Raw genomic sequence first — 17,850 nt, 5'->3', positions numbered from 1 at the left:
AAAGTCGTGAAAGGATTCATGCCCTCGATTTATAAGAAACCAACAACTACATATTTCGTTTTTAATTTTTTTTGAACTTTTGACACAAATCCCTTTCATCCTCCTTATCCATCCTCCCCTCTATTTTCAGCAAACACACGTGACTGACGTGTAAGACGCAGCTGTCATGCACACTAACGTATTAAACCTGGCCTGTTGTGATGTGTTGTCTAACAGCAAGAGGCTCTATCTATGTATAAATCATCTAAGGTGTAATATGTGTCGTGCAGTGATAATAATTTAGTATTTACTCAACAGAATCGTATGGACGTACAACGCGCCGGTATCGCAGTGTAACGGATCGGCCGGCACCTCCAATTCCACCTCCATATCGGATGGCATCTCACAGCGGTATGGATATATTAATAAATAGTTTATATTTTTTTAAATCATTAGATACCAGCAATAATCTGTATCAACAACAATCATTGACGTAACATGAACAACTACACTCACAATCACACTCAAACATTGTCCGAAACAAACTCTGCCTACGCGTCTATTAGGCATAGTTTTCGTTCAGTTATGTTTTGACCGTGCTGTGAACACAATGTCAAGCAATAAGAAAGTGGTTAGTGAAAAACTGTCCATATCTATAACTAACATAACGTTTTTAATCATTTTGCTAAATAATTACATTTGAATTGTTAAACAAAACGTGTGAGGAAGTAATACTTATTTATTGATGATGTGATTTCAGTTCGTCTTCACCTGCTTCACCCACCACCGCATCCTGGTCGGCGTTGTCGCCGCACAGACACCTCGCGCCTCATCATCATCGGACCCTGAACGGTGAGTGATAAACTCATTTTAGTCAGTAGACCGTCAGCCCTTCGACACAGTTTTGAAGTGAAACTTCTTTGCTTGCAAAACAATTTTTCTATTTTCTTTTTTCCACGCCCTAAACCAGCTCGATTGTTGAATCGACAGTCCGCTACACCGACAGACGCTAGTAAGGAAGATGTTCTACTTGAAACTTCAAGTAGAACATTAATTTTAAAAATAAACTTATAATTTCTAATATTGGCAAAAACATTAGATATAAAGAACAGGTTAGTTTAAACGACAATAACATTTAATGAGAAATAAAAACAAGATTAAAAAATTAGTTTGCCTAAGAAGTTTCACTTCTCACATGTGTACTTTGTACGCACGCAATTTTTAATTCAGTAAAAGGACAATGAGTGAGAGAGACTCACTGCTAAATGGAATTGCAAAAGCGTTACTGACCTTTTCGTTTTGTTACCTGACGCCAAGCGGAATCATCTACCCATAACATATATATACAATGCATCATAAAACGACCTAGGGCGATCCTACAGCGAATGAACCCAATCACATCGTATCGCGACAATCACCCTGGGACTTAGCATGGCGTATCTCATGTGCCTATATTTTTTATAAGATATCCATGTGAATTGTGAATGAACCATAACACAACTATGAAGGAACTGAGATGTTATGATGCATATTTCCTAAATATATTAAAAAAAAAAGAATTGGAAACTACTTATATACTGATACATCCAGATATTGGGAATTGTGATTCCAGTAAGGCACATTTTTACCTACGATAGATACTTGATTTTAGTCTATTTCATTTGTTTGTGCTCATAAAAGAACTGTATATACTAAACGGCCACATTCTCTCAGGACCTCGCTAGTAGAACGTGAACACCCCTCCATTTCCCCTTTCACCCCCTCGCGCTCGTCCTGTTGCGTCATTACGGTTTGCAGTTTCATTAGCGTTATGTACATGAGATATTTTCGTGCTATCGCTGCTTTGTTTTTGAAGTTTTCATTGTTACGTTTTGACTTTTGTTGTGTTGTTAATCGTTCTGAAGTTGATGTTGTTCTGTGTCGTCTATAATAGTACTGTTAGAAAAATAAATACCTTTTTTTTTACTTAACGCAGATTCTTTCATTGATTTCTCATCATTAAGTATAATAATAACTATCAGCATCACAATGCAACACATTTACATCAATTTATAACACTGAAAAAATAAGTCGATGTTTATTTATTAATATTGCCTACAGGACAGGCTACGACCAAATATGATGTAATATTATGTGATAAGTGTCTGTATATAATAAATAAATAAATATATAAATAGAAATAAAAAAAAATATATAATAATAAAAACCTAGTGATGCTTGTTTTGCAGACCGTAACAAAGCGACATTATGACGTCATCGACGTCAGGTCAAAAGTAACCGGGTAGTAAAACTAGGATAATAGTGATTTCACTGGATTCAAATCGAGTATGATTCTTATGTACAAAATGTAGCAGTCGAATCGAATAACACGTAGCTGAATTTTTAGATGCAGTATTATTAAGGTTTTTTTTATTAATTTCAGGTGACATGAGTCTATCGGAAGCCGTCTCCAACATATCTAGTCCGGACTTCCAGGACCAGGACGACATGTTCGAAGCCGGCCGGGAGTGTCCCCGGATGGAGCTCTCAGACCCATCCGACTCCGATTCCACGATCCTCGTGTCGGAGCCCTGCCATAAGCGCGCCAAGTCCAACTCAACAGTCTCAGACCACAGTAGTGACGTGACGCTGAACGGTGGCGACAAAGACTATAGGATAGTGATACAAGTGAAAGGACCTGATAAAAGTGGCAATAACAATGATAGTGTGAACAATAATACGAATTATGCTCAATGTGGGAAGGAGAACGGCAGTGCGTCGCCGGAGAACCAGGGATATCAAGTATGTAATATTTCTATTGGTGGTTAGACTTGAAAAATAAACTGTGAATATTATATTCCCCTTTTACTGTTTGGGGTCCTCCTGATACTAGATCACCACTATGTGATATCCTGGGTCATTGCTGGCATTAGGCCTAGCATTGTCATGTATTTGTCAGTGGTTCTAATCCAGGAAGTTGGTGGGCGGCCTCTGCCTTTCTAGCCCTTGTCCATATCCATGACTCGTCTCGTCATGTGCCGCCTTTGTCGCGCTAGGGGTTTATCCACTGCCAACTCTTCTAGTTGCCCCAGTCTAGGCATGCAGCACTGCCCACGACTTGTACTCCGAATATGTCGGACACCCCTGGGTTTGTTAACAGAATATCCTTTTCCGAACTTGTGGTCAGCGAGAGATATTTTATTTCCCTCCTACCCTATGATGGTTTGACCCTCCATCGAGCATATCCCTATCCGCCATCTTTTTTTTGAGATGAGGTAAATACATTTACGTATTACAGACCCCGAAATGGGGCCCATATGTCGAGCTCGGGTGTAAAAACCTCCTTTGTGCTGTTGAGCCCTAAAGGCTTTGCATAGAAGCCGGGCTTGCAGGCCGAAAATGTAGCACACAGGCGCGGGGCGTCTCAAAAGGAGACTCCAACCTCGGACCAACCGCTCGCTAGCAAGTTCGCGTTTTATCATTCCGATCTAAATTTTACATAAGTAAAGCCTGAGCAATGTCTAGGTACGCACTATAGATATCAATCTGACAGTCCACCAATTGTCAAAAAATATTTTTCGTGCATGTATAAACCTGTCTGATTTTATAATTTTAAAAGAATTATTGGCAAAGTGGGTCATGAACCAATTTTGTTGATGGGACAAGGAACGGAAAAAGCCACTTTCTAAATGGATCTCACATTCTGGCACGAGTGTTGAGGCAAAGAAGATTCCTTACTGAAACAGGCACCTAATTATATTTGCATATAATTGTACATGTAAATAATTATATTATATACCTTAGCTTATAGTTTATTTTCAATTATTGTCACATTTGCTACTTTGTTGCAAACATGTTTTATATAATTAATAGAACTGCCTGGTCTGTTTGAATTATATAGATACTATGTAATTATGCTTGAATATGACTGTTTGTTTTCTGAAATAAATAAATAAAAATATAATAATTGTAGTGGTCTGTCCAGGAATTTGGATCAGATGGGGGTTCAGATGAAGGCTCAGATGGAGACTCGCTCCACTCGTTCCACTACAGTCCCAAAGCAGTTGATATCCCTTCAGCGGAGAGGCTGGCCAAACGACTCTACCATCTTGATGGATTCAAGAAATCTGATGTCTCCAGGCATCTAAGTAAAAAGTACGTAAATCCTTTCATACTAGTATTTATATGGTACCTATAATAGTAGTAAGTTAAAGTTCTCTACTGTCTTCAACAACTTTATGTGCTCCATAGTGATCAAGTGTTAATTTTAACTTATAATAAAGATTGAAAGAAAGAAAAAAAAACTTTAATAAAAATTAAGTATTTGTAAGTATTAAAATTATGAATATCATAGAACACTTAATATTTCCCTTGCGAGTTATGTAAGTACTTAAGTGTGTTCAATATATTGGACTATGAGCCTTTAAGTGATGCGATAAGATTACTATCAAGTGTGTCGAAAACTAATTTAGTAATTTATGGATTATACTTTACTTAAATGTCATAAAAATTAAAGTAACTGCAGTAAAATTAACTTTTAAAATAATTAAGAACTTTTTCCTCCAGCAATGATTTTTCAAAAGCAGTGGCGGAAGAGTACGTGAAGCACTTCGAGTTCACGGGTGAAACGCTCGACAGTGCGTTAAGGAGTTTCCTGTCGCGGTTCGCGCTGAGCGGAGAGACACAGGAGCGGGAACGCGTGCTCGTGCACTTCTCTAGGAGATACCTGGAGTGTAACCCTGGCTCGTTCAACTCACAGGGTAAGTGTGTGCTGTCTCGGGGCTAAAAAGAAAAGGAAAGTCCCAGGCCCAAGGGTTTCTTACCAGGGGGAAGCTTCTTTGGACAGGATGCCGGCTAGATTATGGGTACCACAAACGCGCCCTTTTCTGCCGTGAAGCAGCAATGTGTAAGCATTATTGTGAAATTACTGGGCAAATGAGACATAATATCATATGTCTCAAGGTGACGAGTGCAATTATTGTAGTGTCGCTCAGAATTTTTGGATAGTTCAAGAATAACGGCACTGCATTGTAATGGGCAGGGCGTATCAATAACCATCAGCTGAATTTCCTGCTAGTCTCGTATTATACCTTATTGTAAAAAAAAAAATGATGCCGTCTTCTACCGCCAAACAGTAGTTTCTTCTGATGGACAGTATAGCTAGGGAATTTAATGTTATGTCTAAGAGTGACAAACGCAATTGGGGTCCGAAACGTATGAGTGTAATTCTTCTGAAATGTTTAAAATTTGATGTGAAAAAGTGGCAAAGAAGTCATTGCTAGTCCTATAGATGCACCACCCATGACCTAGGGGAGAGTCCTCGGTGACCCCAGATGTTTACCCGGTAGAATGATGTGTGCGGCCGTCTCTTCTGCCTCCATGCAGGCTATGCACAGTGGACTATCGGTGACACCTATATTAAACAGATGTTTGTTAAAAGTGCCGTGACCCGTTATTACATGAGTTATTTTAAGTTTGGTCGTGGGAGTTTTACCAACTTGGGAGAGAGCTTGGAGTCTATTTGAGGTAGAGTTTCTTTTGCTTGACTGCACCCACTCTCTTTAAGTTGCGCGGGAGTTATTTATTTTATACTTAAATAAAACGGCGTGAGCCGATTACAATATTAAATAATTTATTATGTTTTTAAAGTGACCACTAAATTCTGGGATTTATACACAAATGAAATGTATGTACAACATTAAAGTTAGTAATTAGTTATAAACAAACAATATTACATATTACTCAAATAATAGGAAATAAATACAAAATTTACTGTAATTAACTTCCAAATAAATATCCAAATATCGTTCATTCCATTCCATTCCTCTCACTAAATCGCAATCACTATGTTAAAATCGTCTGCCATCCATCCGCAAATAAATCACAAGCAGGGTTGGCTGCGCGAAGAGTGACCTTAGTGTAGGTGAGTTGGTGCGAGCCACAGATGTACGGACTCGAGAACAATCTATGTCTGCACCTCGAAAAAATATGTATGGTACAAATATTCTACATAGCTCATCATGCAAATATATCACCTCTGACAACTATACATGTACCTTTTTTTTATGAAAATAAGGGACGAGATGAGCAGGACGTACTGCTGATGGTAATGGAAACGTCCTGTCCAATACAATAATGCAGTGCCGCTCAGGATTCTTGAAAAATCTCAAATTTTCTGAGCGGCACTACAACTACGCTCGTCACCTTGTGACATAAAATGTTAGGTCTCGTTTGCCCAGTAATTTCACTAGCCGGTTCAGACCGTAACACAGTAATGACACATTATTGCTTCACGGCAGAAATAGGCGCCGTTGTGGTACCCATAATCTAGCCGGCATCCTGTGCAAAGGAGCCTCGCATTGGTAACTGTTAGCTGCTGCCGCATTCGCCCAACATCGATACGCTATATATATGTTGTGTTGTCCACAGACGCTGTCCACACTCTGACGTGCGCCATAATGCTGCTCAACACGGACCTGCACGGCGGCGCGGTCGCGGGCGGCGGCTCGTTCCGCCGCATGTCGTGCGCCGAGTTCATCGACAACCTGGCCGACCTCAACGACGGCGACAACTTCCCGCGCGACACGCTCAAGGCGCTCTACCAGGCCATCCGCACGCGACCGCTCAAGTGGGCGCTGTGAGTCTACCCGCTCTCTTTGTTTCTAATACACACAAACGGTCTTGTTCATATTAATTTAGAATAATAGACGCTTTTAAAAAAAATATTATCATAATCGCATATTAGAGCTGAAACGCTCATTATCTCTTCGATAAAGCTGATGTAACTTACAATACCTAAGACCCTTCTTTAAACCTATTTTAAGCCCTTGATAGATCAGCTGTCTCGTTTTTCGATGTCAATCCATTCATAGTTGTTATTCGTTTTCATTGCCAACCAACAGCACACTAGGCTCGCTACTCAAAATTATATTTTTGAAGTTTGAACTTATTTTGACATGTGACAACTGACAAGCCAACTTGACATAATACAATATGTCTGTTTCCATAGACAGTTCAACGTTAAATCTGTTAAGATCATATTTTTTCGTACGAAATGACAATGTTTCGTTCTATAGAGACGTATTAGTTATCGGAGGCTTATCAATCGATTATGAATAAGGAATTCTTTCGAACGTTCCATAGGCTTAAAACACGTTTTTACTAATATAGATTAGCATACCTTTGATTAGCGTTTTATTATGAATAAGGCGAAAAAACTCGCGCCTGTCTCACAGAGGGGTCGATAAATATTACGATATGCTTCTTCCACTCAAACATGTTCTCTTATTCCTGGTCATCTTAACCTGACATCAGTAGATCCGACCTGATCGTTTAATGTTACGTCAAACTTTAGTCCTCTGCATGACCAAACAAGCGTTTATGATTCCTCCTTCCGTCTTCCTCGTTTCCAGGTAGATATGCCATGGGTATCTTCAAACAATTAAAGTTAATTAAGAAAATTAATTCCCAAGGTGGGGTAGATTTGACCTACAAGGTCAGTTTTCGGCACTGAAACACATTAATATACACTAGTATAGCGGCTCAAGCAGAACCGAAGAAGCTGCTCGAATTTTCGGCGACCATATAATCTGTGAACGGCTAGATCACTTGGCGTAGTGTAAAAACGTTGCTTCATAGTGTGTCTTCTACCGCATTAAAGCTGTTTGACCCTAATTCTTGTCGCGAAAATCCATCTTCGTGCGACACGCGACAAACGTGGATATCAACCCATCATCATGATGTCTGGCTTCCTCTAGAGTGCGGTTCTCAAAGATTAATTTTTTCTTACGTACAACCAAAACTATGCAATGAACTTCCTTGCGTATGCTCCTTAGCCCTCCTCTTCCATAAAAAATAGTCCTCTATGTCTTCCCAGATGTTGGCTCGGTGTAGATCCAGGCTAAAGAATAGGTACAGTGGTTGTTTAGTGGGCAGTATCCTAGCTTATAAAATGTTTAAATCTATGTTTTGTGCCCATAGCGACACAGATGTGCCGGGCGCGGGAGAAGCGGGTGCGGATATAGGAAGCGGAACTACAGGCCCTATATCGCTGACGGCGGGCTCCAACCCTTTCCTGCAGGTGCCAGAACAAGCGCGGGCTGTCGAGTACAAGAAGGGCTACGTCATGCGGAAGTGCTGCGTTGAGCCCAACGGCAAGAAGAGTAAGTCCTTCTTTTTTTTAATTAAATAATCCAGGTCCATATATAAAGAACCACTGCGAAAGAAAAAGTGTATGTGGCGAGGCGAGCGAAAGAGATACTTGACAGTAAGGTTTACAGTAAAGTGTAGCTTACTGAGATGTAACCTAAGAGTTCAAGATGGGGTATCTCATATGTGTCATTACAACAGCGAACATGACATGACAACCCGTGCTATATATACAAAGTTAAATAGCAATTACTATTTGACTGTTGTACCCACGTTCTGTAACAAAATATGCAAGTATGCAAAATGTTGACTAAGACCTTAGTAAGACTTATATAGCTTTACAACACTGCCAATACAATGATAATTCTGAAGTTTTCCGGATGTCAAGCAGCCTTGCAAATAAACGCGGGGAACGTTATACGTCCGAATACACCAATCATAAGCAAAATGTCTATTTGTAAATATTTTTATTATATTCAGATATAACTTTATACCATGTTTAATTAAAAGGCCGAGTGGCTTTATTGTGATTTTTGTGAATATTCAACCAAAAGTTGTACTCTAGTGCTGTCGATATATTTTGTAATTAACTTAAATTAAAACAAGAAAACAGACTATAGTGACTTAACTTAAAATAGAAGAATTCAGTTTAAAATTATATAATTAATTTTCCAGCGCCTTTCGGCCGAAGAGGTTGGAAGATGCTGTACTGTACTCTGCGTGACTTGGTGCTGTACCTTCATAAGGACGAGCACGGCTTCCGCAGGAGTCAAATGTCAGATCATCTGCATAACGCTATAAGGTAAAAATACTTTATATTTGCTAGCTTAAATGGCACTGCTTGTGGCGGTGACGTGGGACGGGTCGTTCCCTTCCCTAAAATATGTTCCAGGGAGGCAATGCCTGGCCCATTTGTTGCTCGTGAACGGGCGCTACTTGTGGTGACAGGATGATCCTGTTGACAGAAACTCCGGTTGATGTTAAAGTTATTAAATTTTTACGAATCGACAGACCTGAGAAGAATGGGCGCAACGAACTCAGCTGACTTTTTTTTGCATGAATTACAATGTAATATCGTACAATAAAACTTATTATTTAATAGCCTGAGGGCGGTCGCTCCATTCCCAATTTGTGGCATCCTTAAGAAAATCATATTTTATGTTTATTTATCTTGATATATTTGTGAGTTTTACTTGAATGATTGGTGATATTCAGGATACACCACGCCCTGGCGACCAAAGCGACGGACTACACGAAGAAACAGCACGTGTTCAGATTGCAGACTGCTGATCAAGCCGAGTATTTGTTTCAAACTAGGTGAGTTCGTGTGTTATTACTTATTAGTACCTAGACATTGCATCGTAACTCTAAGCCCGCATCCAGACTATCCGAATTTTTTTAAAGTGATAACTTCTTATGGGAGGGTAAACAGTTTCGTAACGTAACGCGTTACGGCTTCAGTCTGTCAGGCTTGCCTTTCTCTCACGCGTACGGCAGCGGTAGGCAGACTCTCTCACTCTAACCGAATTGTTAATTTATAGGATTAAGTAATGATTCTAATAATGTACATACACAAAATTCTAATGTAAATTCAAGAATTATAACTAAGAATAAGTGATATTTTACAGTAAATAAAAGATTTAATTAATTAATAAATTAAATACATAAAATTTAAGTAATAACTTAAGCTTTTCTCAAGCTAAACAATTTGAATATTAAATATGTAGTTCAACTTAGATTAGTCAAGTTATCAATTCTGTTGGGCTTTCCGAGACGCAACGTTTTCTTTATAAGTATAAATGTTTGCTTTCGAGTTATGGGATCTTCACAATTTAAGTGTTCTTTTTAATATAAATCTTGTATGAATAGTATGCCCTTGACAACTTCAAGTCAGCAATAAAATAAGCTGTAACACTTAATATTGCATTTTGTCACTCTACTTTATTTAAATTATGTCGCTCGTAATCGATATGACTCCTCCAAAATCATCATGATTACTGAGTTGTGACGTTATTTTCTCTGTTTCTGTTAACATCGTCGACTTTATATTTTTATTTGTTTTGATAATTTATACGTCCAGATAGAGCCTCTTGCTGCTGGACAACCGATGAAAACATGCCAGGTTTATTACTTTAGTGTGCGTGAAACATGCTACGTCTTACATGTCACTTTGTTTTTGTGTGCGTGCATTGCTCAAAACGGGTTATCTGTCAACATCACGACACGTTTTCACAGCTGTCAAAGTTTTTAGTTTCTGTTATACGTATAAATGATTAAATCAATAGTTTTTTGTATCTGTGTGTTCAGTGATTCGAAAGAGCTCAACTCTTGGGTTGAAACGATAAACTTCGTGTGCGCCGCGTATTCTGCGCCGCCGCTTGCGGGCGCTGTCGGCTCGCAGCGTAAGTTCCAGCGACCTCTACTGCCGTGCTCACACACTAAACTCTCCATGGTATGTTTATTATTACTAGACAATATATGTGTGCTGTCCACAAGAGGGTTCGTTCATATATGTTTTTTTTAAATATATATAAGTACCAAATTTTATTTATTTTATGAAAAAATACATCGTTATTGTACTTACAAATTAGAAAATTATTCCTATTAGCTTTGCAAATAAAAAATAACTAACTAATAACAAACAGTAAGTGGGTAGAGGTAAAGGTGAACTGGCTAATTCGTCAAGATTTTATGTCTACTAAGTAAAAATCGTAACATAATACTTTGAGCATTGTGATAGATTTTCCTTCTGTAAAAACTAACCTGGGAGTTCAGGCGCCTCTCGCTCGAATATTTCGTGAATACAATAAGTTGAACAATACTAATTCAGAGCTTGATATATTCGTTAGTGGGCTGGTCAGGTTTAAAGAAAGCGTTGTTAAGCACTTGGCAGGTACTCTATCTGCATTTGTCATTTAAGTAGTTTTTCTTTTTTGTCTCTTTTATTTCAATTAATTAAATTAGTTGAATTTATAATTTGTATTTCTTCTTTTGTTTTATTATAGCCATATAGTTTTGTTTTTCAAAAGTAATTAGGGAGTTTTTTTTTCATAATTTTTATGTTCACCATAATTATTTTAATATACTTTAGAACAACAAATTAAAACACAAGATGAAGAAAATTGAATTGAATATGATGTGGTGTACTTTAATAAATAAATATATTTGATAAACTTAATGAATAATCATCATCGTTTCAGCCGGAAGACGTCCACTTCCTGGACAAAGACCTACTCAAAGATCGCCATGACGATCAGTCCTTCGCTGCCCTCATCCCACTTATTCCGGCGATCTTGACCAGATCGTCGGTCCAAATTGTGGGGGGCCTATGAACACTTCGTCTTTCGATACGTGGTCACCATTCGAAGATTACTGCCCTAACGGCCATCTGTAAATCGAACTATGTGCCCTGCCTACTGCCACTTCAGTTTCGCAACCATCTGGGCACTGAAACTCCGAGAATAGGCTTCCCCATTGCCGTCTGAGCGACCATGAGCTTCCTCAATGAATAATACTTATTAATATTATGTTGAAATGTATACTTCCAGCGCGAACAGCTCTCAGAGCACGAAGAGCGAGTGTCGCGGCTGGAGGAGGAGTTGGCAGCGCTGAGACACGCGCGCGATCACTCTCACACGCACCACGCGAGAGAGAGAGACCACTATCTGGTGTACGAGGTGAGCGGACTGTACTCCAGTAGTTTGACGACCCATATAGCTCAATGGTTAGTGACCCTGCTCAACTTGACTAATCTAGAGGTCCACAAAGGTGCAAATATTTATATGACGAATATGGTTTTGTTTCTTTCCGAGTCAAGGATGTTTGTTTTTTATTTATTTATATATGTTTACGTTTATATATAAATATATATATCGTTGTCTTGTCTCCATAGTGCAGGCTATGCTTGGTTAATAATATGTCAATATGGCGCCATTTCGAGCGTCATAACGTATATAATAATAATAATATATTGACACTTTTTACACAAATAAGCCTGTGCTATTGGTTACAAGACAACGATAATATATTTAATACGATATCCTTAAACATACTTAAATACAAATAAACATCCATGACTCGGAAAAGAACATCCAAATTCATCATATAAAATATTATTATTATACTTTTTATTATAATTTCATCTTATTTTCTACATTTATATATATATCTATATAAATGTACATATTTATAAAAAATAAAATTACAAATATATATAAAAATAAAGTCCCGCCGGCGTTGGCTCACGACAATTCCGCCGTTGGTACCGCGACAAACTGTGGAACTTCCGCACGATACCCAACACATCTGCTTTCTGTCACTGACACTTAATCCAGTTATCAAGCGAGAGCCTCTTGTGATGATGGTCGAGGCTCTTTACTATAAGATAAGATGTTGGATTGCCCGCAGCTACTGAGCAAGATAAATATTCACATACCAATTAGAGCACCTCAACTTACAAAATATAAACCGTTTATACCTGATCGAGCAAACTCTAATCTCGGATTTAACTCCCCACTGAATAGGCTGTTGCGTCAATACAACACTATAATTTCAAACAAGCGATCTATACCTAGATGTTTTTGGAGATACAGTAGCACAATTTAAGAGAAACCTGACACTCTGATTAGTAAAATGTAATGACCTAATTTATAATAAAAACGTATTGACAAAATATATTGTACCTATATTGTATTTTAGTAATTATATTGAAGTGACTGTATTGGAGCTTGTAATGATTTGTGGAATTAATTTATCCTTTTATATTGTATTGACATGTAAGCGTTATAGGACTTCAATTTACTTTTATATAATTAAGAACTAAATTGTTTATATGTTTATGTGCATGATGTGTTCACCTGTAATTGCAGGAACACGATTTTTGAAATTAATGTTATAATCTTATGAAGTGTCTTGTGTATTCTGTGTTGGTGGACCTTGAATAAATAAATAAATAAATAAATAAGACCGTTTAGAGAAACAACTAATGGGACAATTATTGTTGAATCAACATTCAACATCCCACATGTTAGTAACCTCGTGTGCTAGGTCTAGGTACTTCGACAATTTGTCTATTTCAGCTTTACACAAGGTTATCATCACACGGGACGGTGATATCAACAATAAATGACCCTATGATTATTATTACGGGATTCGAACCCTCTAGTTTAGTAGAGTTTCTGACCACTGGCCTATATGTGTCTTCAAATTTAAAAAAAAATAGCACACTAGTTTCTTAATGTGCTATTAAAATTATATCCTTCATACAGTCAACGTGTGTCAACAGATAAAGAGGTATCGAACGTACGCCTACGTGATGCGAGCGCGGGCGGGCGGGGGCGGTGCCGACGAGAACGCCCCCGCGCTGCCCGAGCGGAACGAACCCGCCGCCACCTGACCACTGGCGTGGCCGCCGTTCTACCGCTCCGTCGCCAAGTGGAACAAACTCAAGCCTTTCTCGGGTATGAGAAGTGTACTCAAACTGTAGCCGCGAACCGACCACGCCCGCACACCGAATGTCTTGTGACGTCATTTCAACTCAATGGGATAAAGCCTTAACCACACCTATCCCTATAGCATGGCTGAAGTTGAGACAACAATTAGAAATGCAGTAACCTAGTCATTTTTGTATCTTATCTGGAATTTAAACTAAAGGTCGGACCGCATTAGAGCGGCGCCGCGCGTCGCGTCGCTTCACACCGCTCCACTCGATACGAGCGAGCAACGTTACAAAATGAGTGATAGTCACGAGGATTTGATCATTCTTTTTTTGTTATGTGCATAAGAGTTATGGAAGAAAAAAAAAATAAGATAAAATTGATTGCCCACATACCAAGGTCACGCTATCAAGAAGTTGAATATCACTATTGGTTTCCTCGCCTTTCTTGACGACTCTGCACGATTTCACACTAACTTGAGAATGTTGAAGACACATTTCTATAAACTTAACTAGTAACAGTTACATACACGATGACATGAAACATACAAAATGTTAAAATAATATTTCGACGCTTTGTGTCGCCTGTGCAGTGCTACGGAGCGCCGCTGTAATGCGGTCCGACCTTTATACTTAACGTTATGAAACAAGAACATTTATGGAATCCTTATACCGCTTTAATGATAAGAATGGAATAAACTCAATTAAATATAATTATTTAGAAAGCGTAAACATATTTCGACTAGAGCAATAATACTAACTCGTCATTTAGAAGGCTATTAAAAAACACAGACTAGAAAACGAATAGCAGAATCCTTTGAGAAAATAATATTAAAGTTATTTAATTTTATACTATTTTATATAAATATTGCAATTCTTTAATTGCAAGTTTAAACAACGACTAAAACGTAAAAAAATTATTAAAATATGATTCGTTTCCGATTAAGATTACGAAAAAAGAACATTAGAGGTATGTAAATGTAGTATAGGGTTTAAAAATTTCAATATGTGTATTTAATATCAATTAATTTGAAAATAAACTTGAATTATCTTCACGTTCCGCTAACTTTACAGTATAGTGTGATAGCCCGCGAGTTTTTCAAAGAAATAACTAAAGATTTTTAAATTATTTGCCTTTTTAAAAGTTTTCACTGACCTGATGACCTCTAGGATTCTGGTGCATTCCAACAAGCAGGATACTCAATATATTCAAGGCATGAAATCACCTTTAATGATATATGTAAATAGCTGTTATTGATGATTTTACTTTCCTTTTATGATCGTTGTCGCTGATAAGTAAGGACCTGTTTTCAAATTACCTTCTAGAGTTACTTATCTTCCTTGCAATATGTCCTATCTCGATTTTGACCCATTTAAAGGATTATCAAAAAAGTAATTTTATAAAAATCAATGAGTAATTGTATGTAATAAGAAAAAGATGTGTTTGGACACACGTTAGAAGTTATACTTCTTTGGTGTAAGGATAATACTTTAAAGTTACATAAATGATAAAATTATCAAAGAAAATATGTCTTTTTTTTTATACTTATATCTAACGCTGAGATATATACAGCGTACTAAGACTTTGCTCAGACTTTACTCACGTAAAACATAGCTAAGTGAGCTTAGCATAATCTTTGATTACATTTTTGTAGTCATTTGACAGATGAAATTATACGGAGCTTCAACTAAAAGAGAGCCCAATGCATAAATCAAGTTCGCATTTTATCACACTCAGGTAAGTTTTACGTAAGTAAAGTCTGAGCAAAGTCTAAGTACCCTCTAACAAATCAAATCAAAATCACTTAATCATGTAGGTCACGGAAATGACACTTATGAATGTCAAAAAAATATTTTTTTTATTGAATCTACCGCTACTTCGTAAAGGGTTGAGCCAATGAGAAGAAGTAGCAAGAAACTCATTGCCACTCTTTTATATCAAGATTTACATTTCCATCGATTTACAAATAATTTCAATTACAATATAATATGTAAAATGATGCAACAAACACACTCAAACGTCAAATAGTCAATGCCTTACACGAGTAAGTCAAAAAATTAAATGTAAATTAATACAAAAGTTATTGAGTACAGTAGCTGCATCATCCACACACACCATAAATAAATAAAGGTATTCTGTGAGGATTTTATAAGCGATTGTAAATAAATATATATATATATATATATATATATATATAAATAATAACTTTTAAGAACCGAGTCTCCGGCAACAGGATCATCCTGCCACCACAAGCAGCGTCCGAAATATATATCTCAGCCTTAGTCTCCTTCAATCTAACATTAAATTTTATAAACAAGTTTTCAATAATAGTGTATAATGTAAATAAATAAAAAGAGGACTTGCCGTAAATAACCCCAAACAGGTAAAATAAAAAGTAAAGTTTATAATAAATTAGACCACCACAAACATTCATAATTCCCTATCATTCACGTTCATATACAAACACGCGTGTTAAAGATTCATAAATGTTTTAATAACCACTTTGACAAATTTAACAGACATATAGAAACCAACTTCATGATGTTATTTCAGAATAATCTGTGTGTGTGCGCGTAACGTTACAACCAACTTCATCCTGTTATTTTTAAATGACAGTGTGCACACTCAATATTTTTCCCATACGCGCTAAAAGAAGTATAACTTTTAAAACGTTTTTTGATTTATTATAATACATATAAATTTTATTGTTAGTGAAGTCCTTTTAAAAAGTCGTGATAGGTAAATTGCCAGTTCGCATCTTAAATCGTTATATCTATATGCGTCTAGATAGACTATGTGACAGATAACCTCTATTTTGAAAGTGACATACAAATCCCTAGTGTGTGAGACGTAGCTTGTCACGCACACTAAATTGATAAACCTGGCCTGTTTTCATCGGCTGTCCAGCTGCCAGAGGCTCTATCTAGACGTATAAATTATCTAAGGCCTTGACCTTACCAATACTCGAAGGGTAAAAATATCCTATGATGCCCTGTCGTGGATCTTTATGTTCAAATAAATCGTTTTCCCTTCGTTGTTCACTCAAACGTCACATGTCCATTTCCAACGAACCATACACTAATATACTAGCGTATAGACGACCTGATAGCCCGACAAAGTGTGACCAATTTTGATTACTTAATGTTTGCGTTAGCTAATGGTATAATATTCAAATTAGTAAGGAACTAATGCAAAGCGTGGCTAATATTTTACGACTTGTCACGTAAAATCGGTTACAGTAACGATAGATTCACTTTCCTTTTCTATCTTGCCGTATCTCCGTCAGAGATGTTCTTTCTCGTGCGCCTTTTTTGTGTCTATACGATAGTATATTGTAGGTCTACAGTAAACATTGATAAATGTTCCTATGTTCTAGTTCATTGGTTATATATTATATAATATACAACAACTCTTGTTAGAACTTCTTCTCCCACCTTGATATACTTTCGTGTAATTCATATTTATGATTTAAAATTACTTAATGTCTTACTTAGTTCGACAATTAATAACTTTAATATATTTAAATTAATATATTGTAATGTATTATTTATAATAACCATGTTTACATAATATTGTAGGAATATCGAAATTATTGTTAAATTATGAATATAAGTCTAAAAGGAAATCTATATTTCAAACTTAGATCCTATGTCTAGACTGTGACAGCTGTGAAAACGTCGAAAACCTCTATTTTGAGCAGCGCACGCACACTAAAGTAATAAACCTGGCCTGTTTTCATCAGTTCTCTCTAGGCTCTATCTAGCCGTATAAATTGTCTATGATTTCAAACGATTGTGTGATATTGAGAGGGATAATTTAAAATTATTGCAAGTCGCTTATATGTCTTTGGCCAGAAGGAGTAAATAACTCCTGATCCACTTATTAGGTGATTCCAATTTTTTGCCTGCCTCATAAGCGTTTGAGGTCTAATAAAATGATAACAGTTATTTAGGAAATGTATGTTCAAGCGAATTTCGACCTTCTTGTTTATTATGACTGTAGGGAAATGACATTAAGGTGGGTCACAATTCAATTTTGTCGATAGTACATCGCTATACCTTCGTCAGCGATAGGAGATGCTGATATTACTTATACGCGTGCCAAGGGAACTCTGCCCAAAATATGATTAGGCGTGGAATTTGAATTCTAATGATAATTACCTACTCAGGAACGATTCTGTGATGTGTGATTGTTTCGTGCGAGATAAAAACTAATGTAAATTGATGATTATATTTTATATAATGGTTTTAGGTTATGTAGGTAGGTACCGTATTTCCAACATATCGCGCCTTGAAGTAATAACATGTTT

At 37.1% G+C, this 17,850-nt stretch overlaps 1 protein-coding gene across 7 annotated transcripts in view; it reads left to right on the top strand.

Moving 5' to 3' along the window:
- LOC126968544 (PH and SEC7 domain-containing protein) overlaps window positions 1–15,713 on the top strand; it is an 88,001-nt gene extending 72,288 nt beyond the window's left edge. For 4 of the 7 annotated variants that reach the window (XM_050813595.1, XM_050813593.1, XM_050813591.1 and 1 more), the window contains exons 9-20: window positions 298–390; window positions 740–831; window positions 2,402–2,760; window positions 3,932–4,113; window positions 4,525–4,718; window positions 6,388–6,595; window positions 7,939–8,120; window positions 8,782–8,908; window positions 9,322–9,423; window positions 10,414–10,558; window positions 11,655–11,783; window positions 13,391–15,713. In XM_050813595.1, the coding sequence (XP_050669552.1) occupies window positions 298–390; window positions 740–831; window positions 2,402–2,760; window positions 3,932–4,113; window positions 4,525–4,718; window positions 6,388–6,595; window positions 7,939–8,120; window positions 8,782–8,908; window positions 9,322–9,423; window positions 10,414–10,558; window positions 11,655–11,783; window positions 13,391–13,501 (1,924 nt within the window). In that variant the 3' untranslated portion in view covers window positions 13,502–15,713. The remainder of the gene's footprint in view (window positions 1–297; window positions 391–739; window positions 832–2,401; window positions 2,761–3,931; window positions 4,114–4,524; window positions 4,719–6,387; window positions 6,596–7,938; window positions 8,121–8,781; window positions 8,909–9,321; window positions 9,424–10,413; window positions 10,559–11,654; window positions 11,784–13,390) is intronic. The other 3 variants (XM_050813604.1, XM_050813610.1, XM_050813592.1) reach the window with 1 other exon arrangement.
- The last annotated feature ends 2,137 nt before the right edge of the window (window positions 15,714–17,850 follow it).

Source organism: Leptidea sinapis, chromosome 1, assembly GCF_905404315.1.
Source record: "Leptidea sinapis chromosome 1, ilLepSina1.1, whole genome shotgun sequence".
Taxonomy (NCBI): domain Eukaryota; kingdom Metazoa; phylum Arthropoda; class Insecta; order Lepidoptera; family Pieridae; genus Leptidea; species Leptidea sinapis.
The sequence above is the reverse complement of the archived record's forward strand: the minus strand, read 5'-3'. Positions and strand labels throughout refer to the sequence as shown.